Genomic DNA, 18,748 nt, shown 5'->3' with positions numbered 1-18,748 from the left:
CCACAAAGACTACAGGTATAATCTATATCTAAACTAAATCCTTCCAAAACATGTTTCACTGGCTAAATTAAGCATAACACCTTAAATGACACTTCTGTGAAAAGATGACCACAAAAGTCTTGCAGCAGGGAATGTCACATTACAAATAACATTTCTAATTACCTTATTACTACATTCATTTTAACAATATCAATATTGGCATTTTTTTTTACCAAAACTGTTAAACATATTGAAGTCTGTTAAACTAAAATAAAATGACAAAATAATAATGATATACATTTGGGGATTTCATCAAATACAACTGCTTATTATTGTGGCTTTACTAGTGCCTGAAAATATTCAAGGAATTTACCATATGATAACAACTGTCCATTTGCATTAAACAGTTCTCCCACCAGAAGAGCCCGAAAACCCCAAGAGTGATAAAACAGTGATTTATTTAAAAATAATGTATCTTTATTATTCTAAATTATTGTTTTTTTTTATAATTATAATAACTATATTTATATATGGCGTCATTAAACGCGCATGCGCAGATCGAATTCAGTCCTCCGCAGTCACACATGCGCAGTAGCGCAATACCGGTCAGACGCTCCGGATCAGCGGCCCAAAACGACGACGGAGTAAACGGAGTCAGCTGTTAAACAGGTTAGTCTCACAAGAATTGGACACTTTTAGTAACAATCCTTTATTTATACCACGATAGCTCCCGATACTGATCAGACATCTCTGAAAATCGCACCGTAGAGGAGCGGAGAAAGACACCGGCGAGGCGGCTCCGTTCAGCGGGCTGTGGCGCATGCGCACACCGGGGCCGCGGGGCTTTATTCTCGAAAAAGCAAAGACGAGTCCGAGACAGCTGGAAACGTTTCTTTAGCCTTATTTCGTAATTTCTACAGTCTAATTAAAATATCCTACTGTGTGGTTGTTCTTCGTTGAAGTGATACTGGCAGTGAGGTTTTAGATCGTGCTTTAGATTAACGCACATCTGATTTGTGTGCCGGGCAAATTCCACATTCACGAGATTGTTAAGATTTTTTAAGACCCCAGATAAACATTTCTTATAGATTTAACATCACAACTGCTTTATTCAGTCGTTGTGCAACACTCCTCCAGTTTAACGTTAAGCATTTCCAGACATCCTACATCATTAAGTTACACGAAGCTGAAGCCTCTTATTCGAATTTTCTCGTTCCACCTTAAGTTAAATGGTGCAGCAGTTACGGGCGCCAGAATGTCACTGCTGCACCATTTAAGGTGGAACGGAAAACTTCGAATAGGAAGCCAACTTGAACGTCGTTTAGGTTTAGGTTACCTTTTTGGACAAATTGTCATAATGTTATGTTGTTTCCGTTGTATCTTTCCTTCTTTTGGTAACTTCTGGTTATTTTGTTTCTCACCTTATTTACCTGTTTTTCGTTATGTTGTCGTAGTTGTTTGTATTGTTAAATAATTACTCACACCTTAAAAGGAGTCTGTCAGGGCGCTGTGTTAGCCTGGAAAGCTAGGCTAAGCTAATATAGCTCGCCAGCCTCTTTTTACCCGGTTAGCGAGCTGGCTTAGTGCCACACAAAATGTAACCCGAAGTACTACACATATCCGTAATACCCCTCTGAGATGATCATATCTGGCCCGTAGATGTCACCCACTTGTGTGTGTGGTGCAGATTAGCTAGGCTAGGCTAAGCTAAGCTAGCTTTTAGCGATGGTTGTTTATTTAACCTAGTTGGGCTGGTGGTGACTGTTAACCTTGGTGCTGAACTTAGCCAGTGGGTTTAGTGGAAATACTTGCTGCCAGTGTCATTACTGGGTTCACATGTAAGTTAGTATCGAGGTATCTGTCAGCCCTTGCTTGAGTCCTTATTTATTTCTTCGTTCGATCTAGAACTTTTTGATTTGAGAAATATAGCTAGATGTTGTAGCTGGAGTAATGGCTCATGTTACTAACAGTAGCTGTAACTTGAACTTAGTCAGAAGGATGTTTTTCCACTATACGGCACAAATAGGGATGCGCCGATTATCAATTTCTATGGTGTTACATGAATATATGTAACCCTAGCACATTTCCAGCTATTTCTATTAGCCAACGTTACAACATAGCTTAGTAACAGCATTTTCTCTTTAACAGGCTAAAATGGCATTTTTTAAAAACACCAAAATAAATCAGTTGTCTGTTTAGATAACATGAATCAAATAAATTCCTAAATTAAAAGTAACAAGAGTCTGGCTATCTAGCACAATTATGCTATTACATTTTGGTCCAGCATGAATGCACTTAACTTATGTTATTCTCTTTAAAACTGCAACACAGATCAGCCAGAATAAAAATAATACACTGGCTGATTGATCTGTTGATTCCCATCTTGGCCGATTCCCATTGCCGCAAATCTAGTTTGCTGCTGCGTAAGGCATTTCTTTGAATCTGGAAAAGTGCAGAGGAGAATCTTTGCATTGACGAATTTTGGTCTGTTTTTATTACTTATTACTTATTTATTACTGTTTTAATACTTTGTATTTATTATGGCACTCTAATGGTACCATGGCTTATGACGCATGGTAGGGATTCATTTTGGAGAAAAAAAGGAAATCTAGAACGCTATGAAGACTTTTGAAACTCAAGACTTTAAGGGGGAATTCCAGTTTTTTTTCATAATTTATTGCACTGTTTGATTGTTAAGATGTTAACAGTGTCATTCAGAGTGGTTTGACATGAAATGCATCATTCTAAAGAAACGTATCGAGTCTGAATTGTTCACAGTGGTGGTGATAAGAACCAGACGTGTGAAGGGTTTAAGGTCTTTAAAAGATTCCTCACAAAGTTATTACATGAAATGGAAATGGTTATGAATACTTTGCCTGATGCCTGATAGCTTTCTGACAAAATTTTGGCCCAGAACATATTTTAAAGTACATTCGTAGTGGAGTGGTCAATGCAGGGTGTTGTAAGATGAAACAGTACTAAAAAACTTTTATTTTCAGATTTGCCCCTATTGTACCCTCATAAACATTACATACAAAATCTCAGAAGACAGATTTAGGTTCAATAGCAATTTTGAATGGTAAATAAAATGGCTATATTTGTGTTGTAGACATTGTGACCCCTAGTCTCTATCACCATCACTGTGAAGAGATGAGAGCTATAAAGCACCATTTTACATTAAACCACTGTTAACTTATGTCAGTAAGTCAATGATATTGTAACTTTTTGGTTGGAAGAATAAAACTGTTTTGGCCCCTTTCCTTTTCCAGTACCATTGCCATGATGTACTATTAGTTTCCTGAACGTGGATTAAGGCTTGTTTTGGACTAAATTTTTAAGTTACAAGTGATTCAGTATTGGAAATCCTTTTTAGTGTAGGTTTAGGATTACTGTCAGTCTGGGAATCCAGCTGCAGTTGATTTGATTGTTTGCACACTGGCGGGATCTTGTATGCTGCAGTGTTCTTAAGAAACTCACAACTCGGGCAATAAGACAAGTTTAGAAAGTGGCTGAAAGCTTGATCACAGTGAAAGATGGTTGTTTGCTCCACTGTTTATGCTCACAAATCTGTCCGGATACTTTTTTTCCACCATCCTGTGCCAATCACAAGTTAAGAAGCTTCTGGAGCATGAGAAGCAGAAAACAAAAACCCGCATTACTTTGCTGGCGGTGTGTTTGGCAGTCTCCCCTACTAAATTGTTTTGTTTATTTGGTTTTCACAAAAAAGTGGAACGCTCTATAGGATTTTATTCTTGATTTGTGGATTAGGTGTACATACCCGCAAGAGATGGCAAAAATGATGGGTGGGGTGGATGGATGGAGCACAGCACACCACTATTTATTTATTTATGTATATTTTTGCCAGTATTCTGTTTGGGACAGGACTATGTAAGGTTGTTTTCACATACAGCCTACCTGTTTGGTTCATTTCTTGGAGCTGTTAGAAGCCTGACTGCACTGAAAAGTGTGTATAAAATGCAAATAAATATTGTTCTTCCTAAGATACTGGTGTTAGATCCTTGCCTAAGTAGCAAACTTGTGCTTGACATCGTTGCTTTCTTGGTGAAAACTATGTTTAATTCTTCAAACACTCTGCGGAATTGAATTTCACGTGTGTAAACACCCCAAGATTGCTGTCATCTTTTTGACCTGAGGCAGAACAAGCTATTAGCTAAGGACATATTCCAGTTTACTTTCAAATCAGGCTGAAATAAGATTTTGAAAGTGGCTTGGTAACGGAGTTGATAAATACTAATGCATCTCCAGCATAGATGAACAAAATCGGTACCAATTTAGAATAAGACTACCCTTATGAAGGGTTTATAAATGGTTTAAAATTAGTTTATTAACGGTTAATACTTAGGTCATAAACAGTAATAACACATTAGTAAAAAGTTGAGCTGTTATATCCAATGAATATCCAGTGTGAGGAAGAGGATAGTTTAATGCTGACTGATGGAAAACACAAAGGAAATCAGTAAAGATCAAAATCTGAGGTTTAACAGTATAAATGAATGTGAGTTCACTATTAGGCAAACAGCAGGTCACTGTTGCCCTTTGTACTGTTCTTGTGAATGGTTTAAAATAAGTTTGTTACTGGTCATCAATTAGGGCATAAACACATTATAATCATTAGTAAGCAATTATAACACATACATAAACAGGGCTGTTGTTTGCCTAATAGTGAGCCCACATTAATTTATACTGTTAAAGTTCAGATTTTGACGCTTACTGATCTTACTCCATCAGTCAACATTAAACTGTTCATTACATATACATATTTATCAGATACGAGCTCACCTTTTCATAAATGTGTTATAACTGTTTATCAGTGATTTATAAAGTGTTAACTAAGTATTAACCATTAATAAACTCATTTTAAACCATTCATGAACACTTTATAAGGGTAGTCTTATTCTAAAGTGGTACCACAACGGCAAATTCACTATATTATTGACATTGGTCATGAAAGTAGGTGTTCACTTTTTTGCAGTTGATTTTTTTTTTTATTGTTTAAACATTTATTTCGTGTGTGCACTCTCTTCTACATATCATCTTGTTTTGTTTTAACTATAGTTTTGATTACAGTAGTAGTACATGATGTTCTTTCTTCCCTATAGGCTACACCATGAGTCAGGGAAAGGACAATGCGCGACTCAGAAGCTATAAAAATAAATCCCTCAACACAGATGAGATGAGGAGAAGGAGGGAGGAGGAAGGTCTGCAGCTACGCAAACAGAAGAAAGATGAACAGGTAAGATGATTAGAGGGCAGTTTGGCCAGCCCTTCAGTTTTTTACCCACTCTGTAATTTCAGCTACTCCGGGTTGTGGCATTCACTCGGCTCTGGTAAAGCTCAGAATCAGTTTATTTTGGTGGTGGGAGTTGCCAAAATTGCCCATGTCTGTGCTGGGGGATTTTCTAAACCATCTGGACAATTTGATTGTATTTAATTTGTAGGCCACAACATGGTTCTGTGATAATGAGAAAAGAAATTAGTACTAATGTCATCTAGGTAGAGATGGATATATTTTTAGGATTTAATCAAATTCAAGTCTTAACTGCGTGCCATTGATATCCGTCTATGATACTGTGTATGTTTCAGGAAATTGTAAGACCATAACATCAGAAAACAGACAAAAACAGCTTCAGGTCTCAGGAAAACACTGTGTTATCTCAGCTTATGTACAATTGAACATCAGGCAAAATACCCCCAGAATAAGCCACAGACAAAAAAATGACCTCAGACGGACAAGTTTGTGTGATTTTCACATTCCCGTTCTTTCTTACAAGCTTAAAAAATATGTTAATGGCCAAACTAAACATGACAACACGTTACAACCTCAGCTTGTACTGATTTGAGCTACACTAAAGAGTGTATAAGCTCTGTGGAAGTACAAAAAGCAAAAGAATTAAAGTTAAAAACACTACCTATTGATTCTGTTCTTTACTTTCTCTTTCTGTTATTCTGCTTCTAAACTTTGGAACTTAATTCCACCTTCTATTAGACAGTCAAGCTCAGTGCACTCTTTTTTTAAAACAACATTTGTATCTCTTTAATTGAAAATGCTCTACAAATAATTATTATTATTATTTACTCTTATTGGTTTTCTGCCAATAACAGTTTAATTTTTTATTCTGTTGATTGGTAGGCTATTTAGTTACTGCACACTGGCTAATAAATGAAAGCTAGCTGCCTAGCCCAGCACAACCCCCCCAAGAGTGTCCACATTTTTGCTCTGTCTTTATGTGTTAGGAGTTGGGATTGAGTGTTGACCATCTGAGAGGCCCTGTGAACCAGTTTGGGAATGACTGGGCTGGCCAGCAAGCTTTCATTTATAAGCCAGTTTGGAGTGGGACTAGGTATAAGCTTGGTCAACTAACAGAATCTTGCATTTATAGCTGCATCAGCTCCACTTAAATTTAACTATACTTGACATCCGTTTGTTCTGTGAGTGTGAGTGTGTCTAAGGGTGGGAAATATGATGATGGTGTTGATGTAAATGGAAATATCACATATGATACATGATATGCATCACAATGTTTAGTGTTTCTGAGGTTTATCATGTATCATGAAAATGTTTTCAAGTATCATGCTATTGCAATTTTTGCCATATCGCCCACCCTGTGTCTCCATTTCTCCAGGGCCGATAATAGATAGTCCATTTCTGTTGGACAGTACTCTGGTTTTAACTCATTTATAACCAGTTCCTGTTCAGAGTCGTGTATTGCTTGACTTCTCTAGATTAAGGATTAGGTCACAGTCAGCTGAAGCTTTGTTTTTGTGGTCTCGCAGCTGTTTAAACGGAGGAATGTGGCTACAGTGGAGGAAGACTCCACACTGGAGGATGACGGCATGTCGGACAGTGGCTACCTGGAATCCCAGGCCAATAACATGGACCAAATCACGGTAAGAGTTTAACTCTGCAGTGAAATTGCCTAAATGGCACCACTGACTCTCCTAAGGTTACCTCACTGTCCTTCTCTCTGTGTACATCTCTCTGACTGTTCATTAGTTAATCTGTTTGGGAGTCTATTGATCTATCAAAGTTTATTAATTAATTAAATTATTATTTTTTGTTATTAGGGAGGTGTTATCTCTGAGGACATGACCCAGATGATCTTCTCTAGTTCTCCAGAACAGCAGCTTATGGGGACACAACGCTTCAGAAAGCTTTTGTCGAAAGGTTAGAACACACACACATGTGCCTGCACAGTGTCTGTCTTAAAAATGGAATTCCCCCAGTTGTTCTAAATTTCTGCACAATTTAGTGGTTGAGATGTAAACAAAGACATTACGAATTGTTATCTGTGAAATTGTTTATTGAAGAGAAATTTACTTATATCTTTCCAGTGGTAATGATGGGAACCAGGGGTTGCAATATCTACAACACAAATATAGTCATTTTATTTACTATCCAAAACCACCAGTGAACCCTCACATATCTTTTTGCAGTAGTATTTATTATTTTGAGTAAATCTTTTGTTTTACTACATGAATACCTTGATTTTTCCAAGCACTAACAGAAACATTCATCTGAAAGAGTAACTGGTCAGGATGCTCACAGGAACCAGTAGAAACACTGTAATTGGTTAAAGGGCTCGTTTAGATATTGCAATTACAGTTTCAGTATTGCTAATGCCAGTGTCACAATGTTGATTAGCTGATAATATATTGTGGGATGTGTTATGTATAGCTGCTAACATCATTGATGTCTGACTTTTTATTAGAGCCTAACCCACCTATTGATGAAGTCATTGCCACATCTGGTGTGGTGGAGCGCTTCGTGGAGTTCCTGAAGAGGAGGGAGAATTGTACCCTACAGGTGAGTACACATACAGGAAAGGCACATTGATATTAATCTCACCATGTGCTAAATGGCCTGGATCCTCCTGTGAACGCTTAGACTTACAGAAGCCATGAGTCAGTTACTCATCCAGGACAGAACGCTCTCAAGAAAAAGCTCATGCTTTAGGAATGTATCTGTGTTGCAAGTCTTTCCAGTGTCTTCATCTGTCCGGCTCTTAAGTGCATCACTGAGAGGCCGAGCGCCGTATAGTGATGAGTGCTCTGTCTCCACAGTTTGAAGCAGCGTGGGTCTTGACAAACATCGCCTCCGGCACGTCCCACCAGACGCGTGTGGTCATTCAAGCTGGCGCTGTGCCCATATTCATAGAGATGCTCAGCTCAGACTTTGAGGATGTCCAGGAACAGGTATTTTTAACCTACAAAACACAGACACAATCACATAGTTCACAGTGAAGGTTGTTAAATTGTACATGCACATACCTGGTGATGTTTGACACAGTAACAGTAAAGTTGTCAAAAACACAGGGAAAATAATTTTGACGATTGTCTGGCTAAAAAGCCATGCCACTTGAATGGGAAAGAACGCAACAACGAAAAATGTATTTGTTTCCGGTTGCATCACGTTACACTTCACGTTGAGGACTATACATTCCCTCCAAAACCACCTCAAATTAGGAGTACTTATACTCGCCTGACTTTTGCTCCACCCCCATGAAAAAATAGCGAGGCAGCAGTCTGTGACCACAGCTTTATGTCGGTTATACCATGCAAAATTATTTTTTGCCCTAAAAAAGGGGCCCACTCTGAAAAAGATAAAGAACCCCTGCTCAATTATCGTTGATTACTTCATTAAAAACGAGTTTTAGTTTATACAGAAGTCACTGTAGTTCACTTTGTCATCTTATTTGCAGGCTTCATCACTTATTGTTAGGTATGGGCAGTGGCGCTCCATAACTGTTGGACTTTGTTCAGACTTCAGTTCAGGCCCTAAATGTCAAGACTCGGTCAAAAAAGCAAGGAAAATAAAAGTTAAAATTAAAGTTATTAACATTTCTGTCCGTTCTAGATTAAACAAGTACATTAGAAGTAATTTGTTGAGACACTTAACCAACATTAACATATGTGACCTTGTTTTTAGCAGTTTTACAGTGAATCAGTTGCAGTGAAGAGTTGCTGCTGCTGAGTAATGTAGTGCGCTCAGAGACACTCCACATAAACTGTGCCATTTTCTCCTTTGTTTTGCTGCAGGCTGTATGGGCATTAGGCAACATTGCAGGTGACAGCACAGAGTGCAGAGACTATGTGCTGGATTGCAATATCCTACCCTCCCTTATACAGTAAGTTGTTATAGTATGTTATTATTATAATTCTGTTTTTATATACATATATAGCTGCTGCCACTGTTTTTCATTTCTAAGAATTAATGTAAACCCATTGGTTAAGCTACGACTCGCATTTACACTTGCGTATCTAGAACTTCTAGAAGGACTAGAGTCATGTTTTTCTTGCACAATTGGTCCCACCCTTTATAAACCAAAACATGATCGGCTTGTACAACTGTCATATTCTGATTATGTTGGTAGTTCATCTGACATGTATGGCCTTCTGCCCTACTGATAGGTGGTGTATATCAAATATGGTTGTTCTGCTTTACAGGCTACTGGCCAAACAGAACCGTTTGACGATGATGAGGAATGCGGTGTGGGCTCTGTCTAACCTGTGCAGAGGGAAGAACCCACCTCCAGACTTCTCCAAGGTGAGAGGCACCATTACCACCTTTAACAAATCACATCTAGATTTCCATCTGTAACTGAGTGGAATGGTTTTTAAGTGGTTGCATGTAATAAATCTTCCCTTGCCACATCTCAGTTTTCTGAAAATGGAGTTTGTAATGAAACAATATTTATAATGTTATTGCAAGTGGGCGGGGCTGAACTGTTGTAGGCTAAGTAGTTGGGTCTATGGAAATGTGTTTTTGTGACATCACAGAATTCAAAACAGTGAATTTAAAACAGGCTGTTTTTGCAGTTTCATGTTATTTCAAAAGAGTGAGGATTTTTCTTGATATGGGCCCTTAAAGTTGCCTATGAACATCCTAGATCAGATTTGTGACTTGCATTGCTAGCTATCCACCTTGTACATGCTAATATTGAAAATAATTCTTTGCAACCACCCCATGAAAGCTTCTCATTTTAGCTCATTTTAGTCTGATCATTTTAGTCCCGTCCAGATACATAACTCTGAAATTTTCCAGGCACATGTTGCCTCACAATGGAAACAAAGGTTTTTGAACGCTGCTGCTCAGCATATTTAGCATGTATGTCCATATCAAACACTTCCTGAATCAGAAAACAGTGGATACTTTGGAAAAATCAAGCTCCATCTTTTCAATTATAATACAGTGCAATTACACCGACTGGCCACTTCATTAAGTACACCTTCTTTTATCTATGCTCTTTGCCTATTTTGTCAGGTCCACCTACCATTTAGGAGCACTTTGTAGTTCTGCCGTTTCAGACTGTAGTTTCTCTGCATACATTGTTAGCCATTTTCACCCTGTTCTTCAATGTTCAGGACCCCCACAGGACCACCACAGAGCAGGTACTATTTGGGTGGTGGATCATTCTCAGCACTGCAGTAACGCTGATGTGGTGGTGGTGTGTTAGTGTGTGTTGCGCTGGTATGAGTGGATCAGACACAGCAGTGCTGCTGGAGTTTTTGTCCACCCAATGTCCACGTTATTAAACACACCTACCTTGTTGGTCCACCTTGTAGATGTAAAGTCAGAGACAGTAGCTCATCTGTTGCTGCATAGTTTGTGTTGGTCATCCTCTAGTCCTTCACGGTGGTCACCGGACGCTGTTGGCTGGTTATTTTTGGTTGGTGGACTATTCTCAGTCCAGCAGTGACACTGAGTGTGATCCATTCGTACCAGCGCAACACACACTAACACGCCACCAGCACCTCAGTGTCACTGCAGTGCTCAGAATGATCCACCACCCATGTAATACCTGATCTGTGGTGGTCTTCTGAGGGTCCTGACCGTTTAAAAACAGGGTAAAAGGGGGCTAACAAAGTATGCAGAAAAACAGATGGACTACAGTCTGTAATTGTAGGACTACAAACTCACAAGCATGGCATGTGGACCAAAGTGCAGATACAAGGAGGTGTATCCAATGAAGTGGCCGGTCAGTGTGCATCACTTTGTATTCATGTATGCACAGTATCCTCAGCTGTTTAAACACCAAATTGCGAACGGAGCATGATCATATGTGCTTGTGTTAACAAAACGTGCACTGAAAATACAACCCACTAGAAACTCACTCATCTGGTGGTGATTATATTTCCATCTGGAGTTTTGTCACTGAGGAAATGTGTAAAAAATTTAATTACAGATATTCCCCTGATAATCTATCCAGTATGAACATGCCATATTGTGGTAGCTTTAATATCTGGCACAGAATCTTCACCACAGAAGTGGAGCATCTTAATTCTAATTTCAGAGCAGCTTCAGTGTTTTCAACTGTCAGTTACTTTCTGAGGCTTTTACACATCCCTTTACCTTGTAGATTTAGCTTTAGTGAACATTTTTTCATTGGAGTAGTATGTACAGTAGGTGTGAGCATGTAATCTTGGAAATGTTTGCTTAACGAGGCCTTTCTGATAGACTGAAGGTTAAGTGAAGTCTGCGTGTTTGTCCTCTGTGCTTGTAGGTGTCACCGTGCCTCAGCGTTCTGTCCTGGCTACTCTTTGTGAACGATACAGACATTCTGGCTGATGCATGCTGGGCGCTGTCCTACCTGTCTGATGGCCCCAATGACAAGATCCAAGCCGTAATTGACTCAGGAGTGTGCCGCAGACTGGTGGAGCTGCTCCTGTAAGATGTTTCACATTGTATAAATACAATAATAATTAACTTTATTTATAAAGCACTTTATTTATACAGGTAGCAGCGTGAGAGGAGAAAGTGATAGGAAAACACAAAAGGCAAACTTGTTTGATCAGTCAATTATAATGATTACTGTTAGTTGCAGCCCTACAAGATATGGTATACAGTACTGTGCTTCAACAAATAAGTATAATACCAAATATTTTATATTTAGTGTGCCCACCCTTTGCCTTTATTAAAGCTTTCATTCTTTTCAGGAGACTTGCTTTCAGATCTTCAAAGAAATCTGCAGGGATATTTTTCCATACCTCCAAAGTTTAGTCTTAGAAGCTGGTTGCACTTTCTTCTTCTCATGATCCAAGTAATCCCAAAAACATTCAGTAACGTTGAGATCTGGACTCTGGGGTGGTTAGTCTTTCACTAACGATTTCTTGACAGCTGCACATCCTTTCAGACCCATAGCGTTGAGTTGTCTTTTCCCAATGCTGTATAATGAAGTACTTGAAAACAGCAGTGTTCAGGAGTAGTTTTCATTCAGGCACATTCGTTTTTTGAAACAAGACTACAATAATCTGTAGTAATTGGTGATCAACAAGTTCGATTATACTTTCCTTTTTTTCTTCCAGGCACTCAGATTACAAGGTAGTATCTCCTGCTCTTCGAGCTGTGGGGAACATTGTTACAGGAGATGACCTCCAGACACAGGTAATAAAAGTACAGTGACACTTTTATGTGCTGTCCAGTTTCTTTTAACTTTTAGCCATGAATTCAGCATTTCAGCAGTGCTGTTTAACTTTCCCTGTCAAAATGAGATTCTCCGTTTTAAATCCGCCTCTATTAAAAGACTAGGCCTAATCTCACTTCTGTAAACTGGATCTGTGGGTCTCAAAGTCATGACTGGTTGCCTTTTGTCTGAGCAGGTGATCCTGAACTGCTCCGCCCTGCAGAGTCTCCTTCACCTGCTAAGTAGCCCAAAGGAGTCCATTAAGAAAGAAGCCTGTTGGACCATCTCTAATATTACTGCTGGCAATCGGGCACAGATACAGGTAAATCTGTTCCTGCCTCTGTGGACACTTGAATTGTTGACTGTGTTTTTGTCTAAGACAGTTTTTGCCCACTTCCTTTCTTTCGCTGTCTCTAGATGGTGATAGACGCAGGTTTGCTCCCTCCTCTCATCAGTATTCTTCAAGTGGCCGAGTTCCGTACAAGGAAGGAGGCAGCGTGGGCCATCACTAATGCCACTTCTGGAGGCTCTGCTGAGCAGATCAGGTGAGAAAAGGAAAACATATTGGACCCCAGTGCTTGTTATTTTATTTTTTGTAAGGTAGTATTTCTTGATATTCAACAACCAGAGAAAAATAGCAGTTTTTATCATCCTTGATTAACGAAGTTGTGTTTGAAAGGTGATTGGGATGTTTACTTCCCTCAGTCCAAGAGCTTGTTAAAAAGGAAGCCAATTGATGAAATTGGATTAAGCTAAGAGGGCCTGTTGAAGACTTTCAGGAGGGTGCTGCATTGTAGTTTGCAAGGACAAGTTCAAATGAGCAACATTTTAAAGGTTTAGGATGGTAGTCATTAAAGCTGGCACCAGAAGATTTTATCTGTGATTAGCAGTTCAGTTTCTGTTCATCATTCATAACTAATGTTGAAGCGCCTGTTGTGGAAATAAACAAAAAGGATTACAGGCTTTCTTTTCGTTTGGGGTGGTTGATAGCCTGGTAGTAAGAGAGGTGAGTCAGCAATCAGAAGGCTGGGGGGTTCAAATCTCAGGACTGGCTGAGTAATCCTGACAACCCCCCACTGCTAAGCTGGCAACACTCTGCTGCCCCACAGACATAAGGTTGCCTACACACTAGACATCGCAAGAACAGACTTGTAGACGCATACATATGCAGATCTTGTCCATCTAGATGGTGTCCGCACAATTGGTTTGTACAGTTCGAAATCCAGGCAGAAACAAAACATTTGAACCAGAGACCATCAAAAGAAAATTTTGGTGATGGCCATGTACAGAGCCAAGCAGAGCACAGCCACGAAGACAAAGGTCACATAGAAAAGGAAAAGAGTACACAGTGTTGCTACTCTGCTCCATCTTGGATTTTCATCCATCTTCTGCCTGCACATTTCTATTGGTTGACTTGCCTCCACGTCAGAATCCGTTGCAGCAAAAGTTGAAATGGTTTGAAATGGTCTTTTCTCTGCATACAGGCACGCTTTTATTTCAACAGAGCTGATGCAGCGTCCTAACAGAAATACACTGGGGGACTGTTTTTGTGACACTGCGTCAGCCTTTAGTGTGTAGGCACCCTAAATCTCCCTTGTAAGTGGATCAGTAAAGTATAACTTCACTTACAAATTGCATAAATGTATTCTGCCAGAAATATTTGCAAGTCTTTTTCATTCATCAGTAAAGTACAGTACAGTGCAAAAGTTCATTTCTTTAATTTCTAGTTGGTGTTTAGTGTGTCCACCCTTTGTTACAGCTTCTATTCTTTTCAGGAGACCTTTTTACAGTGTTTTCAAATCTGTGGGGATATTTTTTCACACCTCCAAAGTTCAGTCTTAGAAGTTGGTTGCACTTTCTGGTTCTCACAGTCCAAGTAATCCCAGACACATTCAGTGATATTGAGGTCTATACTCTGTGCACTCCTGAAAACTTGTACTTAATGTGTGTTTTTACTGCATGTAAAATAAGTGAATGGTGGTCTCTGACATTTTTACAGTAGGCTGTGTGCCATACAGATGTCAGAAGTAAGTAGTTACTGAAATGCAGGAGTGTGCCATCCTGGACATTTTGGCCAAATTACGGACGTGCCAGTTAAAAACCATAGTTTTAGCACGTGCATTAAGCAAAAATGACAAAGTTTGTGATTTAGTAATTATAGTGACATAGTTACTCACTTCTGTCTCTTACAAATAGACACCTAGTGGAGCTGGGTTGCATCAAGCCTCTCTGTGACCTTCTGACTCTGATGGACTCCAAGATCGTGCAGGTGGCTCTGAATGGCTTGGAGAATATTCTCAGACTGGGAGAGCTGGAAGCTAAGAGAGGAGGAGGAATAAACCCCTACTGTGCACTCATCGAAGAGGCATACGGTAAGAAAGTCCTACCAGCTGTCTGTGTATGTCTGCTCAGCACTTGCACTGGATTGCTTGTTCATTGCAAAAAACTTGCTTGCTACTGTCCATGCTAACGTCTAAGCTTAGAAGTTTTGGCCAGAAGTTAAATTTCCCTCAAATGTAGTAGAGCAGCCAAGACATGTTTGGTGCCCAGAGTTTACATCTTTAGTTTTGCATGGGAGCTACAAGGCTAATAACAAGTAATTAAAGCTTATAGCCACCAGTTAGCATCATGCAGATACCTAAATTATATTGCACTTGGTTTAAACTATGCTGAGCTGTTAAAAAAAATCTAAAATAAGGTGAGTTCTGACATTGTATGACACACTTTCATCTATAAACTAAACACAACTGTGGCATAGATAGTGAAGTAGTAACATATTCAAGCCATAGTGAGAAGTCACACAAGTCGCTAAATTATACATTTTGGGTTGAACTGTGACCTCATTGTTGCATTTTGTTGTCAATACTCAAGTCATTTTTTTGCTGCCCCTCTTCAGGTCTGGATAAGCTGGAGTTCCTGCAGGGCCATGAGAACCAGGAGATCTATCAGAAGGCCTTTGACCTGATCGAGCGCTACTTCAGCCCTGAGGATGAAGACCCGGCCTTGGCACCCGCAGTGGACCTGCAGCAGCAACAGTTCCTCTTCCAGCAGTGTGAGGCACCCATGGAGGGCTTCCAGCTCTAAACTGCTTCCTCCCTCCCGCTCCACACAACCCATGCAAGAGGGAGAGATGTCCCCAGTCCCACCTGAGAGAATGATTAATAAAGATCATGATTATTGAGAGTGTGACTTCGCAAGAGCCTGTGTTGCTGGTCGACCCCCCCGCCCCTTCCCTCTGCCTGCTGTCACTGGTCCTATTCTGAAGAACCAGATCTAGACAGCCTGAACAAAAACATGACCATCAGATCCTACCTAGCAGAATGCAATCGCCTCCCTGATAATTACTCCCATTGCCCATACTGTCTTGCATTAATCCACCACAAAAGGAATTTCCCATAAGCACCTAAACCCGTCCAGTACAAGCAAGCGTCAAAGAAGCCCTGCAAGACTAAACCAGGAAAACTCTGCATCCAGCCACGAGTTGATGGAAGCTTGGATTAAACTTACGGCAATACTGACTCTTGAGACAGGTGGCCTGTACATGATCCTCTTTTTCATCTGTAAACACTGGACTGACCGTCTGACTGTGTACAGCGCATCCTACGGGCGCTCCCAAAAAAGAGGCATGACGTGGCCAGTGTGCCCTGAAGACTGAGAGGAAAAAAAGACTTCTACTGAAGGCGACGCACTTTTACTTACTTGTTAGACCAGGACAGCTTATAAAAAGACAGCTCTTGTTGAGACAACGGAGGGGTCCAGACTGTTTTGTGACTGACTGTGCCACTTTGGCAAAACCCTTTTGCATTCAATCTCATGCATTCCTACAGTGACTGAAAACCAGCTGTTCAGGCTTCAGCTCGCTTTTCGTTCATGATGACGCATGCATTTGCACCTTTTAAGAATTCTGGGAGTTGGAGTCCTACATGCGCACTGAGACTGTTGGACAAAGACAGACTCCCTTTCATTTTTTTTCTTGAGCCTGTGCATCAGACCTTTTGGGACTTGTAAGAGGACAATTCCATATGATTATCAATATTCATCATCATCAGCACTTTATGTTCAGGACAGAAAGCCTTGGTTTAAATCGTAACCATCTTCCTTTCCATGCAGTACTTGGCCCACATTTGCTCTCCGGCTCCTCAGGAATTGAGGGAAGAATGGTGTGCATATGGCGCGCACCCAAATCACAGGACATTCTTTACAGAACTAAACACACTAAATATATTTTGAGTGCAATCTCATTGCCTCGCCCTGGCTGAAAAAGAAACTTTGCCCGTTTTGAAGCTTCCTCCACCAGTCAGACTCTATGGACATTTAATGAGCTGAAGGCTTGGCTTCCCTATGTGTTTGACACACGAATTTTAATATGACTGATCATGACGATTCCAATGTTCAGATGACCCCACATTATATGGTCTAACTAGAAGGAATATGAGGAAAAAGTATACAAAGTAAAAAGCTGCATTCCTTTTAGCACATTTCTTAAGTTTTATTTTTTTTGGGGTAGTATCTGTCAGTACCGAAGGTGCCATAATTACTCCTCATTGTGAAATTAAGATTAAAGACAAGACAATAATAAGAAAAAAAAATCTAAATGAATCCAAATTAAACTTGAAACATAGTGGTGATTTTGTTAGCTCAAAAGCTAAACAATTGTTTACTAATTTTTTTTTTTTAAGTCAGATTCTCCCAGAGAGATGACCAGCTCTTCATGTTCAATACTGCTGTTGTATTGAGATTGTGTAACTGTTCTCTGTTAAGCCATTTGCATAAATGCTGTTTCATGAAGTCTCATGCTCTTTTTCCATTTTTGCCCATCTTTGATAGTCTGATTTTAGTGTTTAATATCCAGGAAGTGTCGCTTGTTTGTCACTTACTGTCAGTATGTAAGCTTAAAAAATGTATATAACAGGGTTCTCAAGTTAAGTCTTGGATCCTTGTTTATTTTTACATATTACTTTACATTTTCAATTAGCACTCAAGATTCATTCCAGTGGCTAATTATTGAAGTATTTAATGAGGTGAATCAAGTGTTCAAACAGGGAAACTGTAAAACAGTACCAGGGTAATGTTGTCAAAAGCACCTTCGAAAGAAGCATGCACAATGGTACACTTCAGTTGTGCCAACAGATTAATTTGTCTTGGCTCTCAAAGTGAGCTGTGATGATAATCCACAACATAATTATGAAATATTCAAAATACAAAATATTCACCCTTTATATTCTGAGCCCTTTTAAAAATGTATGAATATTGATAAGCTGGATCTGGATAGGTAACACTCACTGGGTAAAGCACTCAAGCTTTGGCCTCCTTGACTTGGTAGTTAGTTCCTTTTAAGGATATTCTGTGGCCTGAGAAAGTATTTTGTTAGCACATCTGAACTTTCAAGAATTTTTATACAACTCTAAATTTCAGGAATACAAAGTGCCCAAAAAGCTTTGGAAGTTGGTGTACTCAGAAGCAATGTCCAGAACAGAAACGGTCAGATATAATGTTGCTCATATCAAGTGGAGCTGATGTTACCTCATGTTTGATTATATTCTTTTACATAATTGGAAATCCTGTATCCTTGTACAAAGTTGTTTGTGACATGCGTTTTTCAGTGTATCTGAAATCAAAATTGACCTTTTTTTTTTTATCTTAGTTCATGTCCAAGGCATTATGATTTCCAATTGCATTGGCTTTAAAGTGGATTTACTGACCTATATATTATTTAATTGTTGAGGTGTAAAAAGTCTTTCACAGTGGTTTAGTGCGAAATGACTCATTGTAGAAAAACCTGACAGACTTCTTTACAGTGGTGATAAAAGGAACCAGACGACACCATATCTACAACACAAATACAGCCATTTTATTTACTATCCAAACCCACCAGTGAACCTACTCGTTATCTTCTTTATACGTAATATTGAGTGCATCCACTGAATATAACAATATTAAAAAATTCCTCCCGAATGTTCCTCGAATTTGGCTTCCTATTCGCATTTTCCTGTTCCACTTTAAATCGTGCAGCAGTTTCATTCTACGCTTGAGGTGCCTGAATGTAAAGGCTGCACCATTGAAGGTGGAGCGGGAAAATTCAATTAAGGTCACTTCATAGAGTGGAAAGGCATAAGTAGGTTACCCTGTTTCTGATTTAAAGGTGGGCAACATTAACTTATTTTTGCTGTTTCACAGAACCAATAGGTCAGTATTGTTTTGTTCCGTTTGCTAATATGATGACAACTTGTTAGCTTCACTTGCTAACCCACAACCTAACGTCAGCTACATTATTTGCTATGTGGTTGGCCGCTTTAACGTTATATCATGGTATTTGTCCAGACATTTGCGCCCTGCAGGAACTCCAG

At 39.5% G+C, this 18,748-nt stretch overlaps 1 protein-coding gene across 1 annotated transcript; it reads left to right on the top strand.

Moving 5' to 3' along the window:
* The first annotated feature begins 556 nt into the window (after positions 1–556).
* On the top strand, positions 557–17,189 carry kpna1 (karyopherin alpha 1 (importin alpha 5)). Its single transcript, XM_036558928.1, has 14 exons — positions 557–648; positions 5,100–5,233; positions 6,775–6,888; positions 7,066–7,165; positions 7,710–7,804; positions 8,062–8,193; positions 9,037–9,125; positions 9,445–9,544; positions 11,502–11,665; positions 12,304–12,382; positions 12,598–12,723; positions 12,819–12,946; positions 14,598–14,773; positions 15,298–17,189. The coding sequence occupies exons 2-14, from the start codon at positions 5,108–5,110 to the stop codon at positions 15,483–15,485; spliced, it is 1,617 nt and encodes a 538-aa protein (XP_036414821.1). The 5' UTR covers positions 557–648; positions 5,100–5,107; the 3' UTR covers positions 15,486–17,189.
* The last annotated feature ends 1,559 nt before the right edge of the window (positions 17,190–18,748 follow it).

The sequence above is a fragment of the Colossoma macropomum genome, unplaced genomic scaffold, assembly GCF_904425465.1.
Source record: "Colossoma macropomum unplaced genomic scaffold, Colossoma_macropomum, whole genome shotgun sequence".
Classification (NCBI taxonomy): Eukaryota; Metazoa; Chordata; class Actinopteri; order Characiformes; family Serrasalmidae; genus Colossoma; species Colossoma macropomum.
The sequence above is the reverse complement of the archived record's forward strand: the minus strand, read 5'-3'. Positions and strand labels throughout refer to the sequence as shown.